Source organism: Pipistrellus kuhlii, unplaced genomic scaffold (genome assembly GCF_014108245.1).
Source record: "Pipistrellus kuhlii isolate mPipKuh1 unplaced genomic scaffold, mPipKuh1.p scaffold_m20_p_4, whole genome shotgun sequence".
Taxonomy (NCBI): domain Eukaryota; kingdom Metazoa; phylum Chordata; class Mammalia; order Chiroptera; family Vespertilionidae; genus Pipistrellus; species Pipistrellus kuhlii.
In genome coordinates, this window is record NW_023425540.1 from 59,850,079 (window position 1) to 59,877,407 (window position 27,329).

The window sequence follows — 27,329 nt, forward strand, 5'->3', positions numbered from 1 at the left end:
AATTTGAGCCTGTAGGCTACAGTGGGGAAGACCCTGTATTTTCTTATTACTCTCCCGTTCCTATGGTATTTAGGGAATATCTAAAAATTAGGTGTGGTGACAAAGACAACATTGAGATGAAAGTGATATTTCTTAAGGAATATGCTAAAAATATTGACTGCCTGAGGATAACTATGTCCTTAAAAGAGAAGGTCAGGCAAAGGGGACATACTGGAAGACGTACTAAGAAGCACATAATGCTTCTCAGTGGACTTGGGAAAGGAAGAGAAGACCAGCAATGTAATTAATGTGGAAACTAGTTGAGCAATGTAAAAGAGAAGTCAGGGCTTGTTAGCCACCTGCTTTATTCTTTGGAAAGGCAAGTAACTAAATATGTATTAAAATAACCATTAAGTGTCATGTATCTGTTGTGGACTGGCAATGTGCTAAGTCTATTTATACACATTGTCTCCTTTAACGTAGATTATAATTCTTATTCAGCTAGTGAATAGTAAAACTGAGAGTTAAATTCAAATCTATGACCTCAAAGGTTCTTTTCTTTTTGCAACATGGCCTTTACTGTTAGGTATAATCTTAACTGGAATATATCAGAAAAGTACAATTTCCCTTGTCAGTTACAATATAAAGTGAAGTAATGGCTTCCTGAAAAGCTATGATATTCAAACCTTGGGTTCACTTTAATATATATGAAGGAGATGGTTTCCTCTGAATTTTGCATTGTGTTACCTTTAACTCACAATAATTGATTAAGGAGATTGTGGTAGAACAATCTATATCCATAATTAATCCTTTGATAAAATATGTCTTATTTAGTCTTTTTCATATGTCTCCGGAAGTTGTTCAGAAAGAGCTGCAAGTGAAAGCATGGAAGCCAATACTCAATTATCCATGAAGGGGAAGTAGAGGATGGGAAAGAATGCTACTGACTAATAAAATTTGCACAGCATTAAAGTCAGTGCCATAACAGTGCTCCACTCTGGAATTCCCACCTCAACCCCTCATTCAGGTCTGACAACATTTACCTTCACATATTTCCCTAGTGAAGCAATATACTCAACCAAACCAGGTGGCTAGGTAGTCCAAGGAAATATTTATTTCATAGGAGACTTGGAATTGACTATAGTGTAGCATTGATAATGATTTTTAGACCACAGAAGGGCTATACTGGCAAGGACTTTGATTGATTAATTGTATGTACCATGGGTATAGGCGGGAGAAGTGAGTGGCCACTTGTCTGTCTCTTTTCTGTTACTGTAAACATATAATTTACCTTAACTTCTTTATGGGTATACACTATGAATCTTTGAGTAAGAAAGGTACTCAACTTAAAAACTAATCATTGCCCGACAGGCTTGACTCAGAGGTTGAGTGTCAACCTATGAACCAAGAGCTCATGATTCTGTTCCTGGTCAGGGTACATGCCCAGGTTGTGGGCTTGGTCCTAAGTGTGGGCTTGGTCTCTCTCTCTCCCTCATCCTTCCTCTCTGAAATAAAATACATATATATTTAAAAATACTAGTAATCATTAAGGAAACTGTCATATTAATTCTGCATGTGTAGATTTGTCCCTTTCTTAGGAAGTTTACTTTAGTAAACATGGAATGAGTTCGGTGTGGTGAAATGCTCTACCTTCTAACAGGAAAGCTAAGCAGATATGTGACCCGTTCCTTGTTAAAAATGGTGAGTGTGAAGATTTTATGAACTGTCAGGCCATCAGTCTTCTCTTTCTCCTGCCCTTCTGCACATGTTTGCTTCCTTCCTTCCTCTTCTTTCATTCATTCCTTCCCTCCTTTTTTCTTTTTACTCTTTCTCCCTTCTTTTTTTATGACATGGAACCTAAGTTAGATCCCGGACACTAAAACCTAACATTTTTTGCTTATACTATTTCATATTTGAAATTTAAAAATACCTACTTGTTTTTATGTGTATAACTGATGTCATCCATGAGGATCACCTTCAATGCATATAGTAAATACTAGGAGCCCTGCGTGCGATTCAAAGCCACGCGGTGCTGCCCACCCTCGAGTCGCCGGGCTGACCCTGCCTCGCTCCCTGGGCCCCGCTGCAGCCGTGGCCACTGATGGTCCAGCCCTGCCTCCCTCTCTGACCCTTGAAGCAGCCCTGCTATTGCTGATCAGGCCCACCCCCAGCACAGGCGTGCGGAGACCCCTCCACCCCACCTCAAAAACCTCCTTTTGTCCAGTTGACTCTTTAAGGCATCCCTGTTAATTAGCATATTTTCATATATATATATATATATATATAATTATTTTTAATGAAAAGTCATATCCTTCCTTGGACTTACAAGTTTCTTTGTGATCTGATCTTTCCTATCCCTTCAGCCTCATTAATCATTAACAGCATACCCTCCCATCTGTACACACACACACACACACACACACACACACACACACATATTATTGGAACCATCCTAAACCACTTGAAGAGCCAAAGCTATATGTCATTCTCTCAGCTCTCTGTGCCTGTCTGTGCTGCACCTGTTACCTGAAATATATATACTCTCATCCATCTGCCTTTGGACCTGCTCAGGTTTCCCTCTCTGGCAGGAGTTTCCTGATCCCACAGGCTGACCTACTTGTCTTCCTCCTTCACTAGGCTCTTGTACTAATATAATACTGTCATGCTGATGATGCACAGGGGTAATATTTATTTAGCCCTCTCTGTGTGCCGGAGAATGTGCAAAGGGCCATGCTTAGATTGCCCTGTAATCATAAACAACTTAGAGTAGTAGGTGTTTTTATCTCACTGAGGAATGTGAAGTATGGAGAAATATAGTGACTTGCCCAATATCACAGTGTTTGACTGTGGTGGAGCCTTTCCTGTGGAATTCTCACCAGTGATTTACACAGATTTTTCTCTCCCGTATTGTGAAGTCCTTGACATCATCTCCCCTAAGGGCTCACTTGTGGTATAGGCTCAAAACATTGCCCCATTGAATTTGATTGAAATTTTATTTACAATAGACTATCCAGTCTTTCTACCACTTCTCCAGATTTTAGAATGTAGCAACACAGAGTAAACTGACTTTATTTATTTTCCTTGAGGTTTTTGTCTATTCTCTACCAATTTAACTATCATATATCCTCAGTATCACACTTCGGGTAGTAGCCTAAGTTTTGAATTTCATGTGTTCAAAATAAATATGGAACTTTAAAAATCCTGCCATCTGAAAGATTGAGCAAGATTTCTTCCTGTCATTCTAAATTTCTGTGTCACTAGCATTTACCTCAGGAACAGAAGGAGGAACAGATGACGCTCTGAGTACGGTAAAGAACTAGATGACTAAAGTGATAACAAATACATTCTTTCTGCCTCTCAGAATTATTTTGCCGCAGATAGGTTCCAGTCTTTATTTACCGCCACAAGATTGTTGTTTCATTTTCATAACCTTCCTTTCGAAGTATGTGGCATTTTACTTTCTACTTTCCCTTGTTAAAATAGTTAAACTTTTTTTCAATTACAGTGACACACTATATTATATTAGTTTCAGTGTGAAGTATAGTTGTTAGACATTTATATAACTTACAAAGTGATTACTCTAAGTCTAGTACCCATTACACATAATTATTACAATATTATTTATTATATTCCCTATACTCTACTTTGTCTCATGACTGTTTTTATAATTGGCAATTTGTCCTTCTTACTCCCGTCACCTTTTTCACAGTCCCCAACCTTCCTCCCACCTGACAAATAAACTAACATACTGTACTTTCTACCTTAACATACTGTATTTTCTACCTTCCTTATTTTCTGCACCCTACCTTTAGGATACAGGAGTTTTATGTTAGGCCATTAGGATAGAAAAAGTAGACCTAACATGCATTCTGGAGAACATTAAACTTGATTATGACCCATCTGATTATTTCCTCTTTCATGGAACAGGGAGAAAGGCTATTTGTCTAATTTGAATTCAAAGAAAATAAAGTGATGTTACCAGCCCCAACTGACTGGTCATATACCATGTCGGTATTCAGAACTAGTTCTCATGATTAGGACTTCATTACATTAATTCAGGCATGGCTCCTTGTGTCAAATGTGCACTTACTGTCTACTTTATCATGTTGTTTTTTTCAACCAGAAAGGTAATTATTAATGTAACAACTCATGGCAGCCATGACAGTCAGGTATAATGCTTTTAAAAGGAAGTTAGTGCATTTTACTTAACCTGGACTGCCATCAGACTGGGTTTAACATATTTTATAATGCTCTATTCTAACTAGCTTTGAAGGCTTCGCTTAGAAAACATAAAACACAACACAATAAAATGAAGAAAAAAATTCTCCCTGTGGTTTGTGCTTAGACTCCAGGCTCTTGTATCGCATGCTTATGGGATGTGTTCCCGGTTACCAAGACTCTGAGCAGCTGAGCTAAGGAGTCATTCTGGTGACCTTCTCCTTTCACAGCTTCTTCCGTGGGCTGAGCTCCAGCAGCCTTCTGTTGGCCACGAGAAAGGAAGGAAGGAAGTCCCCCAGCCCAGGGCTGCAAGGGAGACTCTGAGGACTTCATGACGTTTCAGAAGTATTTGTTCTCAGAGGCTATCCAGCTTTCTGCCTGTCAGCAGTAGAGGATTTTTGTCCCCCTAACCCCCACCCCAGATTTTATTTATCATGGGTGAAAAAGAACATTACCGCCAGAGGTGATATAGTCTTCATTCTCTTCCAAGTCTCATTTTCTCCTTCTGTCTTCAGAGGCTCCTGTCATTCAGAAATGGATGTGTAACCTCCCAGCCCATGCTTGCATGTGCTCACAAAACAGAAATGCATTTATAAACAATCTATAGTATTTTTACTTCTTCACATTTCTCATAGATGCTCTGCCATATCTATAATTTTACAACTTGCATTTTTTTTACTCTACATTATATTTTGGATGTGTAGTTTAGTTCATTTACATTAACTATAGTAACTGTTCTTTTTATATTTTATTTCTGACACTCATTTTGAGTTCATAGTGCTTTCTCACTACTTCTTTCTCTTTTTCTCTCCTTATGTTTTATGATGTGATGATTTTTTTTAAATTTACTTTTTTTCTCTAACAGTTTATAAGTTATACAATTGGTTTTCCTTTTTTAGTGGTTACACTTAAAATTTTACCAAAAATATATTTTTAACAGTGTCTGAAGTTAATCAGAAATTCTGTCATTCTTCCACACAGTATAAGGACTCTTGTTTTAATCTCTTAATTTAATCTCCTTTCTTCCCTTCATCTATGATGTCCAATATTTTATTTACATCTTGTTTTTCCAACCTTATCCAAGTGAGTCATTATGAGATTGATGGTTATAATTATCTACAGTCAATTTTATTTTTTAATATTATTTTTTACATATATTTTTATTGATTTCAGAGAGGAAGGAAAAGGTAGAAAGAGATAGAAACATCAATGATGAAAATCATTGATTGGCTACCTTTTGCATGCCCCCTACTGAGGACCTAGCCCACATCACAGGCATGTGCCCTTGACTGGACTCAAACCCAAGACCCTTCAGTCTGCAGTTTGACGTTATATCCACTGAGCCAGACTAGTTAGGACTTAGTTAGTTTTCATTTAGACTTACTAGCATGCTTACTTGTTCCTTTGCTCCTCCCACTCCTTCCTTCTGGATTCTGTTTCTTTCTGGTCTGTAGTATGTTCTTGGAGTCACTTCCATTCTTCACTTTATGTCTAAAAATGTCTAGCATTTTGTTGCTCCTGAAAGTATAGACTTCTAGACTAAACCTTAGAACTTTGAAGATCATAATCCATTATGCTACATCAATTTTTATTTTAACAATCTAGAGAACATTTCTAAACTTTATACATATGTATAATGTAATGATTCTATATACCATTGCCTTAAAAAAAGAGAATCAGTTAAGTCTCATATAGTCTTTGTTAAAGTCAGCACTATTGCCTGGACCAGGAGATTTTGCATTGTTCTGTAATATGGTGATGCCATTTTGGTGATTGGCATGGATAGGATGTTTGGTCTTTTATTCAATGAGTTAAGACTATTGGGTCTTTTAGACCTGTGTCTGCTTTATAGAGTGTGTGTGGTTATGTGTTATGTGTTGTTAGGAAGTACAGCTGATTTACTATGACTGATATCATGCATATAACAGTTCTCTTTTTTCAGTTTGTTGTTTTCTTCCCCACGGCTGAATGCCATGGCTCTAGAATAATAATCAAACTTGTCAGTAATATATGGGTTCTTTTGATGCTCTTACTAGCATCATCTCTGTTTTCTTCCTAAAATTGTTTTATAACTGACTAAGTATGGATGAGTAGCAGTAAAGTTATAGTCATAGATTCTAAAGCTGGATTGCTTGGGCTCATATCTAACCCCATATTTTAATACCATATAACCTGGCTCATTTCTTAACTCCTGAGCCTCAGCTTACTCATTCCAAAGACAAGGAAGAAAATAGTATCTACCTTTTTGAGTGGTTGTGTGTTAATGTGAAATCATACACGTAGCCGGTTAGAGCAATGGCTGGCCCTATTCACATATGGAAGTTCAACACACTTTAAAATAAAGTTCAAGTTTCATCTCAGGTATTATGTGAAACTCAATACAACCAAAGCTTTACACTGTTCAGGATGAAGGATATCTAACTTGGAGAAAGCCTAACTAGGAAGTAGTCTATTTCTGTTACCACAGGGCATTAAATGCAAATGTGCAAGTTTATTTAAGTATTTGCTCCTGCCAGAGAAGCAGAAGGTCCAAGGTGCTACTGTCATCTAAGATCATCAGGGAGTAAAGATGTGACATTTTAGAAATAATAATGTAAATTACTGGGTAAGTGGTTAGTTGCTTTATAAATATTTCATTTGCATCCAACTTTTCAGCTCAACCTGATGCCCCCATTAAATATTGTGAATGCTAGACAACATGAACTTTAGCCTTGGATTTTTTCAGTAACTCACAATGTGACCATGACCAAACTTTTTCAATTGCCTCTAGCTTTCATTGGACTGTTTTAAGGGCAAATGCGATAAAAATGTGAGCTGCCTTTTAGCTAGCTATTTTATTTTTAAATTACTGTTGGCATTCAATATTACTTTAGTTTCACATGTACAACACAGTGGTTAAGCAATTATATAATCTGCAAAGTGATTTCCCCCAGTAATTCAAGGACCTACATGACACCCTACTTAGTTATGACAATATTATTAACTTTGTTCCCTATACTTTATTTTACATCTCAGTGACTATTTTGTAACTACCAGTTTGTAGTTCTTAATCCCTTCACCTTTTCACACAGTTCCAATACCCCTTCCCATCTGACAACCATCAATTTGTTTTCTGCATTTATGACTATTTTCCATTTTTTGTCCATTTATTTGGTTCTATAAATTTGTCTTTCTCTTTTGACTTATTTTACTTGGCATAGTACCCTATAGATCAATCCATGTTGTTGCAAATGTTAAGATTTAATTATTTTTTTATGGCTCAGTAATATTCTATTATGTATATATATCACAACCTCTTTACTCACTTATTTATTGATGCATACTTGGGTTGCTTCCATATCTTGGCTATTATAATAATGTCACAATAAACATAGGGGTATATATATCCTTTCAAATAAGTGTTTTGGGTTTCTTTGGATATATGCCCAGAAGTGAAATTGTTGGGTCATAGGGTTTGCCATATGAGAAACTTTACATATGAAAGTTCCTTTTTCTCCACATCCTTGCTAATACTCGGGTTTTTTGTTGTTGTTGTTGTTGATTTATTGATGATAGACATTCTGTTAGGTGTGAGGTGATATCTCATTGTGGTTTTAATTTGTAGTTCTCTGATGTTTAATAATATTGTGCTTCTTTTCATATGTCTGTTGGCCATCTGTATGTTCTCTTTGGAGAAGTGTCTATTCAGGTCCTTTGCTTATTTTTTTTTTAACTGGATTGTTTGTTTAGTTTGTGTTGGGTTGTATGAGTTTTTTATAAATTTTGGATATTGACCCTTTATTGGATATATCATTGCCAAATATATTCTTCCATTTAGTAGGTTGTCTTTTCATTTTGTTGATGTTTTCCTTTGCTGTCATTCAATTGTCTTCCAGCCCCAGGAAAGAAATATTCTAATCAGGCCTTAACAAATGATTAAACTAAGGCTTAGAAAGGTTAAGTAATATTTCTGAGGTCACAGAATTAGTCTGTGGTAGATGTCAGAGTGGAATCTAGATCTGACTATTCTAGAATCTAGAGCACAAGCTCTTAAGCCATGCACCATATTGCTTTATATAATATCACTCCTGTTGAGAGAACCTTAAAGGGAATAAATATTTCTAACTTTCGGAAGTTCAAAAGTAATTTTTAAAGATGATTTACACAAATTCCAATGCAATGTGAGCTTAGTTAACTAATAACACATCAACATGTATAAAATGCCTGAGCGGAACAGCGGAAGGTGGGGCCCACTTGTGAAAAAGGGAGTTAAGATTCTAAATAAGCTTTAAGATCAGCAGGGCATAAATTTATGACAACCTTACCTAAAATTAGACAATTCTAGGATTTTTTTGTCTATAGACAAAGCTCTTGTCTAAGTCAGAAGAGAATTTCAGAAATGCAGTTTTCAGCAAATGTTTAGAATTCTTTCAAAACTAGGCACAGTGGAAGTTTCTAGAGCTCTTTTTTAATTCTGACTTTGCTCCAATTTGTCTTTCCTCACCAATTTCCCTTGCTCCTTTTCCGTGGCTATTTTTCCCATTTTCATATCACAGGTTAATATTTAATTCATGTACTTGCCCCTCCTGAGGATCCATGGAATATTATTAGTTATTCATGGAGTAATTTTTACTAGAGTGGGTGGTTGTCTTATAATAATTATACAAGGTGAAATTATTTTAATTTGTTTTTAGATGACAAACTGATGCTGAGTGGGATTAAGTATCTTGCTCCAAGCCATTTAGATAGTGAGTGGTCAAGCCAAAAATTAAATCCAAGCTTTTCTGTCTCCAAAACATGTGTGTGTTTCCTAGGAGTCATACTACATTATATGCTGAGCAGGTGGTTGATATTTAAAAGGGATGAGCAAACACTGCCCACCCAGAAATAACTCCACCACTCAATAGTTATTGTGCTTTAAATTATTCGAGATGCACCCCTTTTGGATTGTTCCCTTGTTGGCTGTTCTTTCCTTGAAGTGTTTAAGTTAATAATTATTCTTTATTTTTTAGACCTTGACCCAGCACTTTAATGTACATTAAATTAAATGCGGGAATACTTTTAGCTGCTCAAATAATAGAAAACCTAACTAACAAGGTCTTTACAAAAATAGGGTAAATGGTTGTTGCTGGCTCAGTTGACTGAATATATCACGCTGGAATTATTGTGATTCTTTTGGAGTTTTTTCTCGTGGTCACAATGTAGCTAGCTGCTACAGACTCAGGCATCTCCTCTGTTAAGGTTTGGAGGAAGGGAAAGAAGAGGGCTATGCTAGCCAGATGGTTTTTTGTTGTTGTTGTTTTTATCCAAAGGAGCAAAGACATTCTAATTAGTCCTTCAACAACCCTTTGTTCATGACTTCCAGTCTGAATTGAAGTACATGGCTACACATACCTGCAAAAGGCTCTGAGGAAGTCGATATTTTTGTAATGGAGATGGGCAAGAGAGATGAGGGATGGGAATTAGGTTAGAGAGTTAACAAGCGTTGTCCACAACATATGGTATGTGTTCATCACTGTAATTACTTTCAGAGACAGCAAGTGTCATTTCTATTTTATAGATGATGGAAATAAGGCCCATGCAGTTTAAATGACCTCTCAAGGTCATATAACAAGCTAGACTATCTGGAATCTGATCCTTGGTTTTCTGCATTCCAGGCCAGGGGAGAGGTCAGGGGAGTCTACAACATAGAATGGTATATGGTGCCTTCCCCTCATTTTCCCTTTTCTTTATTAAAATATTTATTTTCTCACATGGCTCCAAAATTTAAAAAGCATATAATTAAAAGTCTCTTTTTTAAAAATTTCTGATCTCCAACCACCCGCTTCCCCTCCCCTAAGTAGCACTTATCATTAATTTCTATAATATTCTTTCAGAAATACTTTATGCACATTAAAATATAATCGTATGTCTATCTCTTAACAAAACTACACAAGTAGTGGCATATAGTTTGTTTGTTATTGTGTTGTTGTTTTAACTCAGTTACTGACTAGACCCCTTTCTTTAATAGTACATAAATTTCTCTTTTTTAGTGGTCATTTTGTGGATGTCTCTAATTTGTTTAACCCCTTTCCCTATTAGTGGATAGTTAGAGCTCTTCACCTAGGGAACAGTTAGCTATCCGGAGATGAATATTTTACTGCGCTAATTTCTGAAACCCTCCTCCTGGGACACAGAAAACTCCCAGGGCAGGGTAAGTGCACAGGGTTGCAGGAATGGGTCTACAAGAGGCTCTACAAGCAGAGGGGCTGTAGGGTGTGTGGTGAGAGGAGGACAGACAAACAGCTCTTTTTTTCCCCCCTCCCAGTTTTGCTCAGAACTGGACAGTCAGTATGAATTCTGAATATAGCCATCCTGTTCCTCCTCGCCCCCCTTTCCCTCCCTCCCCCTAATAATTCTGTGCTGATGGTTTTAGAGGAAATCTCTTGAGACCATTGAAAAGTCTTCTCTCTTCCTATTTGTCCTTTGACCTAGTTTGTGACCGGCAATCATGGTCTAACTTCTTTGTTGATTGAGTCTTGGCCATGCCTTCATTAAGAAAAACCTCATTCTTTGGCTTGCCTCTTTAGTGACTTTTTCATTCTGTTTCATCCAAAAGCTGATTTCTAAGGGAAGAGCCTCTTTTTTGGATGAATATTTTTCTGTGAATTTTCTTTTAAATCATTATTCCCCAAATATCCTAGAACTCAACTTGGAGGTTCAAAGTCCTGAGTTATAGAGTCCAGGCAACCACTGTGGGAAAAGGGGGTGGGTGTAGGCTCCCTGACCCCTTTTCTGCTTTTCCTCAGCACCTTCTTCTCTCCTCTGTTACAGCAATTTCCACAGGCACTGTAATCACTCACCTATACTTACCTTCTTCACTGCACACTAGGAGGTTTTCTTCATCTTCGTATCTATAGAACCTTACAGATAGAAGCATGCAACAACTAAGTGAAATAAAAAGAGCTCAATTTTATTGAATATTTGGTTTAAACCTTAACCAAGAAATTTATTTTGTCCTTTGTGTTGAAACAGTTATGTAATGTAATGGTTCAAGGTTTTGCTTTAGTAAGCAGAATATTTTAGATACAAATTGGACTCAACATGTTGGTCCTTTTGGTTGTCCTTATGAATGTCAGTTATTTCTTTCTAGTTTTGTACATTTTGGACTAGTATTTGTTGGGATGCATTTGAATATCTAATGATCTCATTCATTCTAATTTTTTCTTCCTCTCTTTTTTGCAATTATTTTCTCTTATATTTATTATTAGCTTATTTATTATAATACTAACTTAGTTATTATTAACTTACTTATTCATATGGTTGCAAAATTTAAAAGTAATAAAGATAATATAATTAAAAGTCTTTCATTCATTTCTGATCCCTACTCAATTCATCACCCCTAAGCAAAACTTGTCATTAATTTCTAGAATATTCTTTCAGGGATATCTTATACATGTACAAGTACAAATATATTTCTTCCCCCAAGAAAATTTCTGCACTAATTTTTAAATTACTTTACTGCACTAATACTTACTAGGCCATTTTCTTTACTAGTACGTAACAATTTTCCTCATCTTTTTAAAATATTAATAGTAATTTTGTGGATGTCCCTAATTTGTTTAACTATTAGAGGTATAAATATATCAGTAAGACAAATTTCGTGTAAGGGCGTGGAACTGCATGGTCAAATAGGATGTACATTTATAACCTGATAAGTTGACCTGCTCCTGGTAAATTGTACCGACTTCTACTTCTACCTACAATATGTGAAAGTAACTGTTTCCCCATACCTTCACTAGCATAGTGTCCTATAAAAGGTTTAGGTCTTTTTCTATATGACAAGTCAGGAAAAACGGATCTCATTTTCCTCATGGCTGAGCTTTCATAAAGATCCATTTTTAGTTCCTTTTTCATTAACTGCTGTTTGTGTCCTTGGCTCACTTTTCAGGTGCACTGCTCACCTTTCTTAAGGATTTGTAGGAACTTTGATCCATTAGGGAAATTAGACCTCTGTAGTAACAGATGTGAACATTTTCTCCCAAGTTTGATGTTTGTCTTTTTATTCTCTTTACTATACTTTTGGTCAGGTGCAGAAAACAAAAGCTTAATGTAGTCAAATGTATCACTGTTTTCTTTCAGAGCCCTGTTTTGTTTTGTTTTTGTCAATTAAATGGCCTTCCTTTTTGTAAACTTAGGAAGTCTTATATGATTTCTCTTAATATGTTGGTCATTTTATTTTCATATCTAAATCTTCATTCACCAAGAATTTTTCTTGACATATTGGTATGAGACAGCACTTCAACTTTATGTTTTGTCCAGATAATTACTTAATCGTCCCCAAGTTATTTTTTAATAAATTGTGTTTCTCCACTGATTTGATTGTCTACCTTTATAATAGTATGAAATTCCCAGTGTATTTGATTTATTTTGGACTTTCTTCTCTGGACTCTGGATTATTTTATGTGCCAGTTCCACTTAGCTTTAATTATTCATTTGTTTCATATTTTATACAGGCTGTTTCTCCCTTATTACTGTTCTTTTTGGACTTTTTGTGTTATTCTACCTATGCTTACTTTCTTATTCAGTTATTTTATTTAGTATTTTTTTTTTTGCTACAGTTTGCATTTAATATTATTTTATATTACTTTCAGGTGTACCGCATAATGGTTAGACGTGTATATAATTTATGACTGATCTCATAATAAGTCTAGTACCCATCTGGTAATAACTAATACGTAGTTATTACAATTTTATTCATTATATTTCATATGTTGCACTTTATATTCGGTGACTATTTTGTAACTACCCATTTGTACTTCTTAATGCCTTCATTTTTTTTTCAACTAGCCCCTCAAGCCTCTCCCATCTGACAAGCATCAGGTTGCTTTCTGCAGCTACCAGTAGGAGTTTATGTTTTGTTTGTTTGCTTATTTTGCTCTTTAGATTTCACATATAAGTGAAATCACTGGTATTTGCTTTCTCTGACTTATTTCACTTAGCATGATACTCTATAGGCCCATCTCTGCTGTCACAAATAGTAAGATGTCATTCATTTTTATGGCTGAGTATCATGTATATATATGTACCAAATATTTTTATGGCTGAGTAACATATATATGTACCAAATCTTCTTTATCCTTGCTGGGCACTTAGGTTGCTTCCATATCTTGACTATTCTAAATAATGCAGTGAACATAGGGGTGTATATATTTTTTCAAATTAGTGTTTTGGGTTTCTTTGGATAAATACACCAAAATGGAATTGCTGATACACATAGTAGCTCTGTTTTTAATTTTTGGAGGAATCGTCATACTGTTTCCCATATGGATGAACTAGTTTACAGTCCCACCAACATCCTTGCCAATCCTTCTTATTTGTTGATTTATTGATACTAGTGATTCTGGCAAGTGTGAGGAGATATTTCATGTAGTTTCACTTTTCATTTCTCTGATGATTAGTGACATTGAGCATCTTTTCATATGTCTATTGGCCATATGTATGTCATTCAGTATGTAGTTTTTAAGCACCACTTTTGTGCTGAGCATTGCCCTTGTTTCTACTAGAATGTTTCTGAAAACCAATATGTATAAGACACTATTCCAGATCAGACCACAAAACTTACAGCTTCATCGAGGAGGAAAAGCACATGTAGAAAGTGGCCAGGGTTTCTGCAGCAGAGGTCCTTGCTCTCCCAAGCTGGCTGAGCAAAGGTTTCCGCAGCAGCAGTTGATCTGATCATGTGGCTGTACTCCTCCCACTAAACTCCAGATCCCCTCCCTTCCTGCTGATCACTCTCACTGCCCCACTGCCCATTTGTCTAGGACAACAAACTTGAACTATGTGTTGGTATCTGAGCAAATATCAAACAGCTGCACTGAAAAGTTCAAGTTGTAATGGGATATATGCTGAAGGTACATTCTCTTTTACTGCAAGTTACTTTAGTCCTTTGGCAAAACCATTAACCATAGCCCAAGAATTATAGTAGATTAAACACACTGCCATGCTTTCATCTACAATCTTTCTTCTCTTGGCAACATCAAAGTGAAAAATGAATATAGAGATGTGTTAATATCTGTCATGCCAATTATTTTAACTCCCCACGTGATCATAAAACAGATCATATGTAGTATGTTGGTCATGTAGAATATAATAGGAATATTTTTATAGTTAGATTTTAATCCTTGACTTGGAACCAGTTTTAGATAACTATGATATTTAAAGTGTTTTCATTTTCTATATAGAATATCAAGTGCATTAACATATCTCTACATCTAGTAAATATTATTTTACAGCTTGAATCACAGCCCTCTCCCTTGACTCCTAGGACAAAACTTTTCTTCCTACTTTACAGACTGGCTTGGACTTCCCACTGCCTTCCACATTTGGGATTCCTCAACACTTGGCCATTTTTTCTTTGGATCTCATAAAACTACCTAAATACTGAAATCTTCCAAATTTATTTCAATAGTGCAGACTTCTCTGAATGCTGGCATATATTGCTGCCTACATGGCATCTATACTCAGATGACAGAAGCCAAAATTGAACCTTTTCTTTCCTCTCTCCCCATTCCTCCCCCCCCCACACACCAACTAACTCATTGTACTCAGGAAATGGCACAGTCACCCACTGTGTTTCTCTCCAGTAGAAACTCAGCTTTGTATGGTTCCTTCCTTTTTCTAAATCACTTCCACTTTAGAACTTCCATCAGAAAGTTCTAGCAAGATCTCTAAACTATTATCTCTAGTGAACCCACTATTTCAATTTCTCTGGCGAACCTATCCCCTGATCCAGGTCATTGGGACACTAACTGCAATCAATCAGATTCATTAGAACTTCCTAACATCTCATTCCTCATGTACTCTGGTTTCCCCATAGCAATAAGGGCAAGCCATGTATCTGTAAGTCAGTTGGCATTATTTATCTGCCTAATACCCAGTGGGTTCCTGCTGTGCATGGAATGAAATCAATCTTTATACCATTGTGAACAAGGTCCTGAATATCTTGTCTGTATTGTCTCTTCAGACTCATCTTCTTTCATTCTACCCCTGGATAATTAAGTTTTAAGCACTCTGGTGCTGTTTTTTTGTTTTTGTTTTTGTTTTTTTCCTTAGCATGTAAGCTTTTACAATGCCCGTAGCCTTTACATGTGCTAGCTCCTCAGTCTGAAATGTTCTTCTCCTGGCTCTTTAGATGGCTGGCTCTTATGACCTGTCTGGGTCTCATCTTAAATGGTACTTCTCCAGATGCTTTCCCTGAAGACCACATCTGCTGTCACCTGTAATTTATTGTTCTCTATTTCATCTTTTGTTTGTTTCCTTTATAGCAGTGTCTATAGACATAGTTACTTTATTAAATTGCTCTAAGTCTGCTTTCTTTGTCTTCTCTTATGGTAAAGTTAGTTTCATGAAGCTGATACTTCATCGGCTATAAATCCTATTGTCTGCCTAGTACATAGCCCATTGCCTGGAACATAGTGACTATGCAGTATACTGGATATTTAGTAAATAAATTAATAAACAAAGGCATAAACAGCAATTAAGAATGGGGATTATGTTGAGAGTAGAAGAAAATATTTATTCCTTAACTTTAGGAATATGAACTATGTATATACTCTGATAAAATAAAACCAAAAGTAAAATTATTTCAAGTGTTGATGAAATCCCTGATAGAATTAAGCCACTGTGTAATAGTAAATTTTTTGGGGGGGGTGGGGGAAGATACTGAAGAAGAATGCTTCAATTCCACTTCCTGTGGAATTGCAAAATTATGCTGCTGCAGTGACTTAGCATTTAGTAAGATGTGTTTCCTACAAATTTCAAAAATGTCATGTATTTATTTCACTTGTGTTATGCTTTAGGATTCTTTTCTTCCATGAGCATTTTATTGATTGATTAATTAATTAGTTGGTTGATTGATGAGAGAGAAAGAAAAAGAGAGAAACATCAATTTGTTGATCCACTTATTATGCATTCATTGGTTGTTTCTTGGATGTGGCCTGACAAAGGATAAAATTCAAAACCTTGTTTTATTGGGAAGACCAACTGAGCTACCTGGCCAGGGCCTTCTGTGAGCATATTTAATTCACATTAGGACCTATCCAGTAATCAGGATACTTAATATTAAATGAGAAATAGAAAGGCAGTTCCTTTAATAAATATTTACCTCTACTAAGTGGACATGACTCCTGTCTTCAAGGAACCTCACAGTCAAGTAGGGTAATATACAAAGAAACCCTTATTGTCCTCTGTGACAGCATCTATAAGAGATATACATACAGGGATCTTGGTAGAAGAAAGGAGGGGATTTTTAGACTTGGCTGTGGCCTGGACAGTGTCCTAAAGAAGCTGACTTTGGAGTTTTTGTTTGAAAGGAATAAGCATTTTTGAGGCAGAAAGATGTTCCAGTCCATAGGATTATATGTACAAAGACTTAGAAACATGATTAGGGTGGTGTGCTCCAGAATCTGCAACCAGAGGGAAATGCAAGAGGAGTCACAGGCAATGAGGTTAAAGAGAATTCAACTGGATTGTGGAATGGGAGCCTTTGAATGGTTTTAATCTTAACAGCAATGGAATTCTGTAATTCCACATTTGTAAAGGGTAATTAGAGGATGGAGGGTAGCTTCCAGTAAGAGGAATGTGATAGTGGGGATAGAAGGCATGATGAGAGCACTCAGGAAAGTACAGAGAGGAGTCAGAGATGGACCTCAGTAGAGTAGGAGCACTTAGTTGGGGAGGAGGAAGGTGGTTTTCAGGGAAACTGAGATGGAGCCTTCAGAGTGGTAGCAGTAAAAATAATATGCCACACAAGCTAAGATAAAGTGTCTTTTTTTTTAGGAAGGAATGAGTAAGACCAAGTAAGATAAAAATTAAGCTGGAAGGAGTGACTTCATAATTAACAAACTCTGTAACAGTAGTCTTGGTAGAGGGATGGGGCAAAAGCCACTTCTGGGTCTTGGGGGATAAAAGAGAATTCAGGCCCTGACAGGTGTGGCTTGGTTAGTGGGCATTGTCCCGTGCACCAAAGGGATGCCTTTGATTCCTGATCAGGGTTCATGCCCAGGTTGTGGGCTCCATCTCCAGTACCCATCTGGCCCCATACATATTACAATATTATATTATGTTTTGCTATTACATCTATGTTTCTCTCTCTTCTTCCTTCTCCCCCCTCTCTCTCTCTCTCTAAAAATCAATTAAAAATCTTTTTTTAAAAATTCAGAAAATCAGTACCATGTAGATCAGATATGGAGCTAATAGAGGTTCTTCTTTGTTTGAGGGTCTCTGTTTCCAGTGAACAGTAGAGATTTGAACTAGCTTGTAGTCTATTGAGAGAGAAGACAGAAACTAAACAAAATAGAAACAGCTCATAGATACAGAGAATAGACTGGTAGTTTTCAGATGGGAGGGGCATTGTGGGACTGTATGAAAAAGGTGAAGGGATTAAGAAGTACAAATTAATAGTTACAGAATAGCCTATCAGTGGTTGGCAAACTCATTAGTCAACAGAGCCAAATATCAACAATACAATGATTGAAATTTATTTTGAGAGCCAATTTTTTTTTAACTTAAACTATATTGGTAGGTACATTGTTATGAACTTAATTAGGGTATGTGGTATTTTGTAAAAGAGCCACAACTCAAGGGGCCAAAGAGCCGCATGTGGCTCGTGAGCCTCAGTTTGCCGACCACTGGCCTAGGGGATGTAAAGCTCATCATAGGGAGCATAGTCAATAATATTATAATATGTATGGGGCCAGGTGGGTACTTAAAATATCGGGAACACTCTGTGAAGTACAAGACTGTCTAACCACTGTATTGCACATCTGGAACTAGTACAGATTAATACCGAATATCAACTGTAATTGGAAAAAAAAGAAAAGAAAATAGTCTCTCACTGCAGGAGAATTAGATTTTGGTGTAAAATTGCTTAGGACAGGTAGAGCAAGAGAAAAGGGAAATTTGGAGAGAAAGGTGGGAGGTAGGTAAGTTTATAACTGAAGTATAAAATAGAGGATATTTCTGATATTGGGGGAAAAGTGTGCTGAGAGAACAAGGGACAAAGATAGCCCTTGGGAAGAAAGCTGATTGTTTGGAGCAGATGCTATGGAGACAAGGGAAAGATCACAGGAAAAGGTGAGGAGGGTTCAGCTGAGCTTCAAGGCATGGGCATGTGGTGGCCCCAGTGCACCCGAAGCAGCGTGGACATCAGGTCCCCGTTTGGAGGTTACATGGGCAGGCCCACCAGAAGGTCTAGGGGGTTGGGGCTGCTGAGAATGCTGGGGAGATAACGGTTGAAATGATGGGAATGAATAGAGAACCATCCTAGTCAGGGAACTGAGCTGAGAGGACAATGAAAGGGGCCTTGAAAAGAGAAAGTAGAGTGAGGTTAGAGGAGCCAGTGCACCGTGAATGATCGAAGGAGGGCCAGTCCCAGAATTGTAGGTCTAAATTGGAGTTTCTTTCCAAGTTACCTGGGAAAGTACTTATTCTGCATTTATGCTGCTGTTGCCCCAAATGGTATTGAGAAATCTTGGAATTGAGCTCAGAATCTGTGGCACAGCTTTTGATTACCTGGAGTGTTGGTTCTTAGCCACTGTGGAGGTAGATTTGATTTTTGCCAAGTCATTCAAAGCTAAATTCAAACTGGGTAATACCGTTTTCAGTAGAAATGGAAATATAGATCTAAATAACAATACTGGCTTCTTTCTGTGATTTGTAACAGGACCTAAGAACAATTTCCGAAGAGAGCGGGTACTACATTTTTGGAACATGTGTATAAAGCCTCACAAAGGAACTAGTTTGAGGGACACATTACTTTGGATATAAACATCTTAGGAGAGTTGGGGATCACATTTCTTCAGAGTTACACAGTACTCAGTAATGTACTGACTGATAAGAAGTTTAGAAGGCTCCTGCCATTGCATCTATACAATATTTTGTATAAATTATTGAAATCCTTTATCCTGTAATCAAAGTAGGGATATTGAAAAGGAATATTTCTATAGCCAGATTGGGATGCTTTATTTATGATTTATTTCTTAACTGGACACTGGAAAAACATAAATTTTTGTTATCTATTAGCATCCGTCAAACACTTTAAGGTCCCTAGATGAAAAGTTATGATAAAGGCATACCTATGAGCCATTATGTTGTCATAACTTAATTTGTTAAAACTTGGATATGTTTCTGAGAGATTTTGGTAGTTTTCATCTTCTTGAGATACCAGAAAAGAGTAATAATTTTGTCCTCAGATGTCTGCCCTTACAGAGTAACACTGATGGCAGTGTTTAATGACATCCTGAGAAATAATTACCAGCTGTGGAAAAATTCACCTAGTATGGGAATTTTCAAATATCTAAAATTGGGGAGGGGGGGAAATACTTTCCTGACTCTAGAGGAACAGAACATAGAATCCAGCCCTAGGGGAAACCTGCTTTCCCAACCTTTAGGGTTTAATTCGCTGAGAACGCTTGGTTCTTATTTGGGTTGCTTTTGTCTCATGCTTTCTATTTAAGCTGGCTACTTACCAGAAGGCCAAAAAAAAAAATTAAAAATTAAAAATTAAAAAATTAAAAAAAAATCTTTCTTAGTGGGAGAGTACTATTGGCATTCTGGCCAAACAGGTCTTTCTGGTGTGTGGGACTCCCCGAATTTTGCAGCATGATTGGCACCCTTGGCTTCCTGATGCTAAATACCAGTAGTCCCCAAAAGTCATTGTGGCCGTCAGAAATGTCACCACACATTTGGAAATGCTTCTGGTTGTTCATGGACTCCTAGAGCATGGTGGACTTGTTTACTGAAAAGACAGGGAAGCCAGAAAACATTTCTCTTTCTTTCTCTCTCTCTCTCTCTCTCTCTCTCTCTCTCTCTCTCTCTCTCTCTCTCTCTCTCTCTCTCCTCCCCCCCTCTCCATATGTCTATATATCTAATCTATCCATTCATCTATCTGTCTCCTTTTTCTTTCTTTTTTAAAAAATTTCATTGTGGTGAGAGGAATGGCAGAAATAGGAAAAAAAGGAATATTTATTAAAAAAAAGAAATATTAAAAACAAATAATCCCAGATGACAGAGATAGGGGAAAAAGGAATATTTATTAAAGAAAGAAAGATTGAAAACAAAGAATCCCAGGGAAGGCTAAGGGAGAGCAGAAGAAAAGAGATGGAACATATAACAGCATAAGGATACTGGAAGAAAGGCTTCTGCTGCATTTGACTGTAGTCTCTTGTAATTTTTCTCTCTGAAGCCTAGAATAAGATTTCCTGTAAGAACGCTCATGTGTAGGTGCATTATTGGGTATAACTGATTGCAGAGGCACCATAAATAGATTTCACTGAAAATGGGGTTAGAATTGTGTAAGGATTTAGACCCAAACCCTTCAAGGGAAAACAGTTTGTCATTAGGCAAGTTCACCCAACTTCATCTAAGGGGGGTGCTTTCCTGTGATAGCCCCAGCCCCTTATTTTAAAACGATGTTCCTTACACGATTGGCCAGGAGCATGGACCCCAAAATAATCTCAGCTCCTGGGTAGCACGTTTTTTTGTTTTTTGTTTTGTTCTTGTTTTTGTTTTTAATTTCTACGAAATGAAATTCTCCTTTTGTGCCAATTACCACTTTCTAAAAATAGGGTACCTGGCTAGCATTTAAAATAATACCCCTCTAGCGTGCCATGATTGCTAGAAGTCATCTGTTATGTATTTTTAAAATCTGCACTAACACTTGTGGACCATTCATGCCATACTGAAGCTGATTTTCTACTTTATTTTTTCAGTTGTTCATGGTGGACAATGGAGCAGATGACTGGAGAATAGCCATGACTTATGAGCGTATTTTCTTCATCTGCTTGGAAATACTGGTGTGTGCTATTCATCCCATACCTGGGAATTATACGTTCACATGGACGGCCCGGCTTGCCTTCTCCTATACCCCATCCACAACCACCGCTGATGTGGATATTATTTTATCTATACCAATGTTCTTAAGACTCTATCTGATTGCCAGAGTCATGCTTTTACATAGCAAACTTTTCACTGATGCCTCCTCTAGAAGCATTGGAGCACTAAATAAGATAAACTTCAATACGCGTTTTGTTATGAAGACTTTAATGACTATATGCCCAGGAACTGTACTCTTGGTTTTTAGTATCTCGTTATGGATAATTGCCGCATGGACTGTCCGAGCTTGTGAAAGGTAAGTTTGTTTCTTTTCCTGAGAACATAATTTGCCATATGGTGTCCTTGAAAGCGGGAGGAAGAACACACTTTAGGTTAGAGGCCCACAGTGACTCACTCTTGAAAATTCTGGATTCTCAGATGGGCTTCTTTTAAATGAGTATGACAAAACCTTTCTTAAGATTTCTGCATACATCAAATGCCTTGATTGTGTCTATTTCTTTTTAATTTGATCAGTTTTCAATAGATGGGTGGCTTTATTATCTGTGAAAACGTTTGGAGGCTTACAAATTGACTAGGAGACTTCTATCAGAAATGTTTGTTGAATGGATATACTGAATCATTTTGGTGCCTATATTGGTTATAGCCTTCATTACTGTTGAAACAGAAATCCAAGGGGGAAATGGTGATTGCAAGGTGCCTGAACTTTAGGGAATATCTCCAAGTTGTTTGTTGATTGTAATGCCTATCTATAATAGTGTTCATGTGATTGCTAATAAGGAGCTTGTAGGTATAATATTCAGTTTTATCGAACTCTCCACAGTTAGTGAAAAGTAGCAGTGTGTATTTGTTTTGTGTCGGAAGAGCTATGATGTTCTAGATCTAGACACATTCTCAGAATACAGGAGCTGCTCAGTGAGTCCGAATTAATCAGTTATGGCATCCGTGATGTTAACCTTGCTACTTCACAAACAAAAATGGATTTGTTACATAGATGGCAGGAACGCTGTCATGTCATGTGACTTTGGTTAAGAATAGTTGAGTTGAAATTAGCAATAGACAGGAACTATTTAAAAATGTATAGCACTCTTAAATATTAGGGTAGGGGTCTTTGTTGTAACAAGGTGTGGTTTTATCTAAATTTAGTTTTTGAAAATACAAGTTTTATACACACACACACAGTTTAGTGAAGAAAAATATCTGTATGAGGATTGCCACAAAAACAAAACAAAACAAAACAAAACAAAAAAACAAAAACACCCATAACACCCCTCCTCATTTCTACTCTCCAAAGGTAATCACTTTAAATTATTTTATCCATTTATTTGGTGATTGCTTTTCATATTTATAAATGATACTGCTTATATTGCTACATCTAGATTTTTCATCTACATTTTTATGGAAGCTGGGGTTTTAGTTTTCTTTCACTTACATGTACACACCCTTTTATGACTACTCCCCAAAGTAATTTCTGAACCTTCCCAATAAGTTATGTAAACACCAATGACCTATAGTCCATGTTTATATTATTATGACTGTGTGAACTGCAGTTGTAGTTGAGCAATGTAGTATATTAGAATCATTTTGCCTTTTCTGCTTAACTTTTTATTTTCTTTGGAATTGATAATTGCCAAATAAATATTTTATTTGCTAAGTTTTCTTTTCTTTTCTTTTCTTTTTTTGCTTAGTTTCCTATCTACATTCCACTAATCATCTCTAAATTCTCCTACATTGTGTAAATCTTTTTATACTAGACTCATGTACATTGGGCAGCCTATCGATTTAACCTTGAATAAGTGATTCTTGGAGAAGCAGAAGCTCTTCCTGCTTCTCCATAATGTTGGGGGTTTCCTTTGTCTTTTTATGTGGACCTTGAACCCTGGTTCTCCTTCTTTCTTCATTTATTCCTTTGTTTTGGCAGAATCCATCTTCTAGTAGCTTTTACGAAATGATAGTGGGTGGAGATGTAGGTTTTGAAACTTTTATGTCAAATGTTTATTCTCCTCTGATGTTTAAGTAATAACCAGGCTGGTTATAAAATTCTAGATTAGAACTCACTTTCCCTCATATTATTGAAGACTTCATTTTCCTCTGGCATCCAGGGCCCCACAATCTTATGCTATTCTCATTTTTGATCTTTTATATCCTGAAATCTTTTAGGATCAATACTCTGAAATTACACAAGGATGTATCTTGGTGTGAATCTGTTTTAATCCAGTGTATTGGAAATTTAGTGGGCCTCTTCAATCTTGGGATTAGTGTCCTTCAGCTCTTGGAAATTTCCTTGAATTAATGATTTTTGTATCTGTATTTTGGTGTGTGGATATTTTGCTCTCCTGCATTAGTCTTTAATTTTTTTCTTCTTTTTTCTGCATTGTTTTTCATCTCTATTTTTGCTCGATAGATGGGAGATAACTTTAATTTTACCTTTAAACTGTCTATGGGGATTCTATTTCTTCTTTACTATGCATTATTTTTAATGGTTCATTTTTTAACTCTAAATGCCTACTTCTTAAAAGACACATTATGCTTGTCTTTTTATAGATGTACTGTTTTATTTCTCTGGTGATGTTAATGATAATTTTTTTTCTCTTTGTATATTTTTGTTTTTCTAAAGATTTTTTTTTTTCCTGTTTGTTTTTGGCTTCACAATTAGTAGCTTCTAAGTGTTTAGGTGACTTTAACTGTCTGTCCATACTGACAAGTGAACTACTAAAGAGCTGACTGGATACTCTCTATGCAAATCTAGGACCTGTTACCAAGGCTTCACCAAAGGGTGATTGGGTGTGGGGCATGGAGCACCGATTTAGTATCTTTACATATTTTCTGGGTGTTTTTTTTTTCTTTTTTCTGAGCAATCTGACTGCTCCTTGGGAAGCCTGTTCTACTGTCCTGCCATGATAATAGAAGCCTAGATGACAGCACTTTGAACTGAAGGGGCGAAAAAAGGTCTCACAGTTTATATGTGAACATGTCTTCATTTTTCTAGTTGCAGCACAGTAGGCCTGCTCTCTCCAGTGTTTGACGCCCTGTAGTCAGCCCACAAACCTTGTGTTTTACTCCCTCCATACAATAAACTTCCAGACTCCTGCAGGTTGGCAAAAGGAAACGAAGTGTCTAACTGCTTTTAGGTAGTATTTGAATCTGTGCTCCCCTTTAAGGCTCTGCCATTGTCTCCACTTACAGAGGTGCTGGTGTGTAAAATTCCTGAGTCTTTATGGGGTGGGTGGTGTAGATTCTCAGCGGAAATTTGGTTGCTTCTTGATTTTTTTCCACCACTGCTGGTCTAGAATTCTTCTTTTTCAAGTCAGGTTAAGTCAGTTATCAGCTGTCAGTTGGCTTTCTAGCTTCTTTACTGTGGTCTTCTCACTCATTCTTATTGTGCTTATGATGCCAGAGGGCTCAGGCGGAGGCCAAGGGAGGCTTCCACTAAGTGTCTGTGTCCAGGTTCTTGTCACCTGACAAGAAAGGATTCAAGAGCATGACCGAGAGATTCAACAGAGCAAGCAGATTTATTAAAGTGGCAGTACACACCCCAGGAGAGGAGTGCAGGTAAACTCGAGTAGTGAGTCACGTTGATAGGATCTGGGAGGAGGTTTAGATCAGCCAAGGGTGAGTGGAGGGAGTGGGGTGGTTCATGGTCTCTGACATTGGGGTGAGGGTGTCTTCCAGGCAGTTCATCTCAATCCCTCCTCTCTGGATGGTGGCATGGTGAATTGAGGGCTTAGTGGGTTCAAAACTGGGAAGTATGTCAGCATAGTTGCCAATTCTGGAAGAGAACAGTTTTTGTTTGTTGCAACTATTTTTTTTTTTTTTTTTTACCCCAGGAAATTGGGAGCAGGGGCAGCCAGGGGATAGTTATCTAGCCACAAGTCTCACCCAATGTTGTTCTAACCTAGAAGGGGAGGGGAGGAATAGAACCAGGGCCTCTGTTCCCTCTGATAACTTTCCTGTCTCACGTATGGGTGTCTTCTTGTTCATTCCTTTTTTGTTTTAAAATGATTTACAATCATTTTATGGAGATGTAGGATCAGTGTATTTGTTGACTTGGTCTCCTCTTATCAGAAATTCTGAAGTGTCTAGTTTTTTATATTTATGTGGCTGAATTTTTATTTTTTAGCACTTTTCTACATAACTATGGCATGTGAAGGATTAAAATTTTCCTTTTAAAGAAAGGTAGGCTCCTTATGGCAAAGCTTTGTTTCCTAGCAATCACAGTATTTAGAGGTTTATATTTTCTCCAGCAGATGTACCAATGAAGTTTGAACAATAAATATCAAAAACCTTACTTGACATACCTATTTAGTATATGGAGATTATATTAATTAAAATGTATATATAACAATGTAACAATGGGAGGAAAAGTGTTTAATAATATGAATATCTAAATGGGTGGCCCTTGTACATCTGCTTCCCAAGAGCCAATTAAATTAAATAGCCTCAACATTGTGCACATGCTTTCCATTTTCTTTTCAGAAACAGTTCATCTTAGCTATTATCATAACCCATTGTTGCACACACAGTAAGCCTAAAGAAAGTTGTACCAAATCTTCTTAGAAGCTTGTTGTTGTTTTTTTAATATATTTTATTGATTTTTTACAGAGAGGAAGGGAGAAAGATAGAGAGCTAGAAACATCGATGAGAGAGAAACATCGACCAGCTGCCTCCTGCACACCCCCCACCAGGGATGTGCCCACAACCAATGTACATGCCCTTGACCAGAATCGAACCCAGGACCCTTCATTCCGCAGACCGACGCTCTACCACTGAGCCAAACTGGTTTGGGCTAGAAGCTTGTTTTTTAATGTGCTCAAATTGTTAGATGAGGGATCATTCCTGTTTCTGTCTAGAAGGCACTAGAAAGTGGAAATTACCTATTTCCTACCAAGAATAAGAGTACTGCCAACAGGTACATAAAAGGGACCCAATCTGTGAAGGTGAGGAAGGGAGCCAACTTTGGACTGGCACACTGGGATTGAGTCCTAGTGGTAGGTACCATGTAAGGCTAAGTGTCCTCAGACCAAGCAGCTAACTTCTCTTTGCCTTTGTTTCTTCATTGAAAACTAAATGATTGATAAGCTTTCAGCTTCCCAAGGTAACATTTTGTAATTTCTTTTACAAATGTATAAAAGAAAAGAAAATCATTAACCAGCCTTGTGATGGTAGATTTTCCACATTTTGTTTTTCCTTAAACTTCCCATTTTGGTGCACAGAATCTCTATTATGTGGCTTGTAAGAGACAAAGGTATATATAAAAAAAGCTTTGTTTTTCACAAAGTTGATTTTAAATATGATATCTTCTGCATCTTATACTTTTTTAGATGTTTACTTTCTTCCATCCCTTTTGTGAAGTTCATAATGCTCAATACTACACACATCTCTCTTATTTCTTTGGTTTGGAATTTGGATTTGAATGAACCCTACCAGCTCCATCTTTGGTCATTTTCTCCATATTAAAAGAGGATTCACACTTGATGGAAATTCTCTTCTTAGTTAATTAGAGTGCCTAAAAATACTCTTAAAGGGAGAGAGCTATGGGTGGGTGGGGAGGCAGATGGCTTTTTAGAGAAGTTGGACCTATCCCTAGCCTTCTAGCACAGCACTTCTAGAGGTTTCTGGGAGAGGTTCGCTCCTAAAGAGGAGGGCATCCTGTAGGAGGCAGCTATTTCTGGTGTTATTACTTTCCCTTGTAGCTCATACTCCTCTGATTTACCTCTAAAGGATAGGAGGAAGCAGAGTGCCAAGTATTTGCATTATTTCTGTGGCCTACATTTGTCAGGATGAGGCCACAGTATGTCTTCTCTCAGGTTGTAGTTTCTCCTTGTATTTCTATGGATTTTAGGCCTGGAAAGAGCACTCTCTTGTGAAGCAGCCTGGGGAGTGTTGTCTGATGCTTAATAGGGCTGTCACTGCCATGGAGACCTATGTCCAGGCATTTAATCAGATATGTCTGTCAGAAGAAATCTCAGAAACATTATGTCTTTAAAGAAATCTGAATTCGAGGGCTTGGGGTCCTGAAAATTTGGAATTAAACTATCCAGAGTCTTGAGGTTTCACTGGGTCTGTAAAGATAGCATGTTCAACCCAAAGTGGGTTTTGATGGTTCTATAAAGATAGCATGCTATCTTTACAATTGGAGAAGATTAGTAGCTGTTTTGCAAGGAGCAGGACTGGATATCTTTATACAAAGAAAGCATTTTGTTATGTCTCTTTCTTTTTTACTATAAAAGTTCACTGAGTATTTAATATGTAAATGTATATTGGGAATATCCAAGAGGAAA

The 27,329-nt window shown here is 37.0% G+C and overlaps 1 protein-coding gene across 4 annotated transcripts in view; it reads left to right on the top strand.

Annotated features, from left to right (window-relative positions):
- The window catches only part of KCNN2 (potassium calcium-activated channel subfamily N member 2), a 328,634-nt gene that overhangs the window by 212,126 nt on the left and 89,179 nt on the right, over window positions 1–27,329 (top strand). For all 4 annotated transcript variants that reach the window (XM_045571849.1, XM_036410125.2, XM_036410127.2 and 1 more), the window contains exon 6: window positions 20,928–21,346. In XM_045571849.1, coding sequence (XP_045427805.1) covers window positions 20,928–21,346 — 419 coding nt within the window. The remainder of the gene's footprint in view (window positions 1–20,927; window positions 21,347–27,329) is intronic.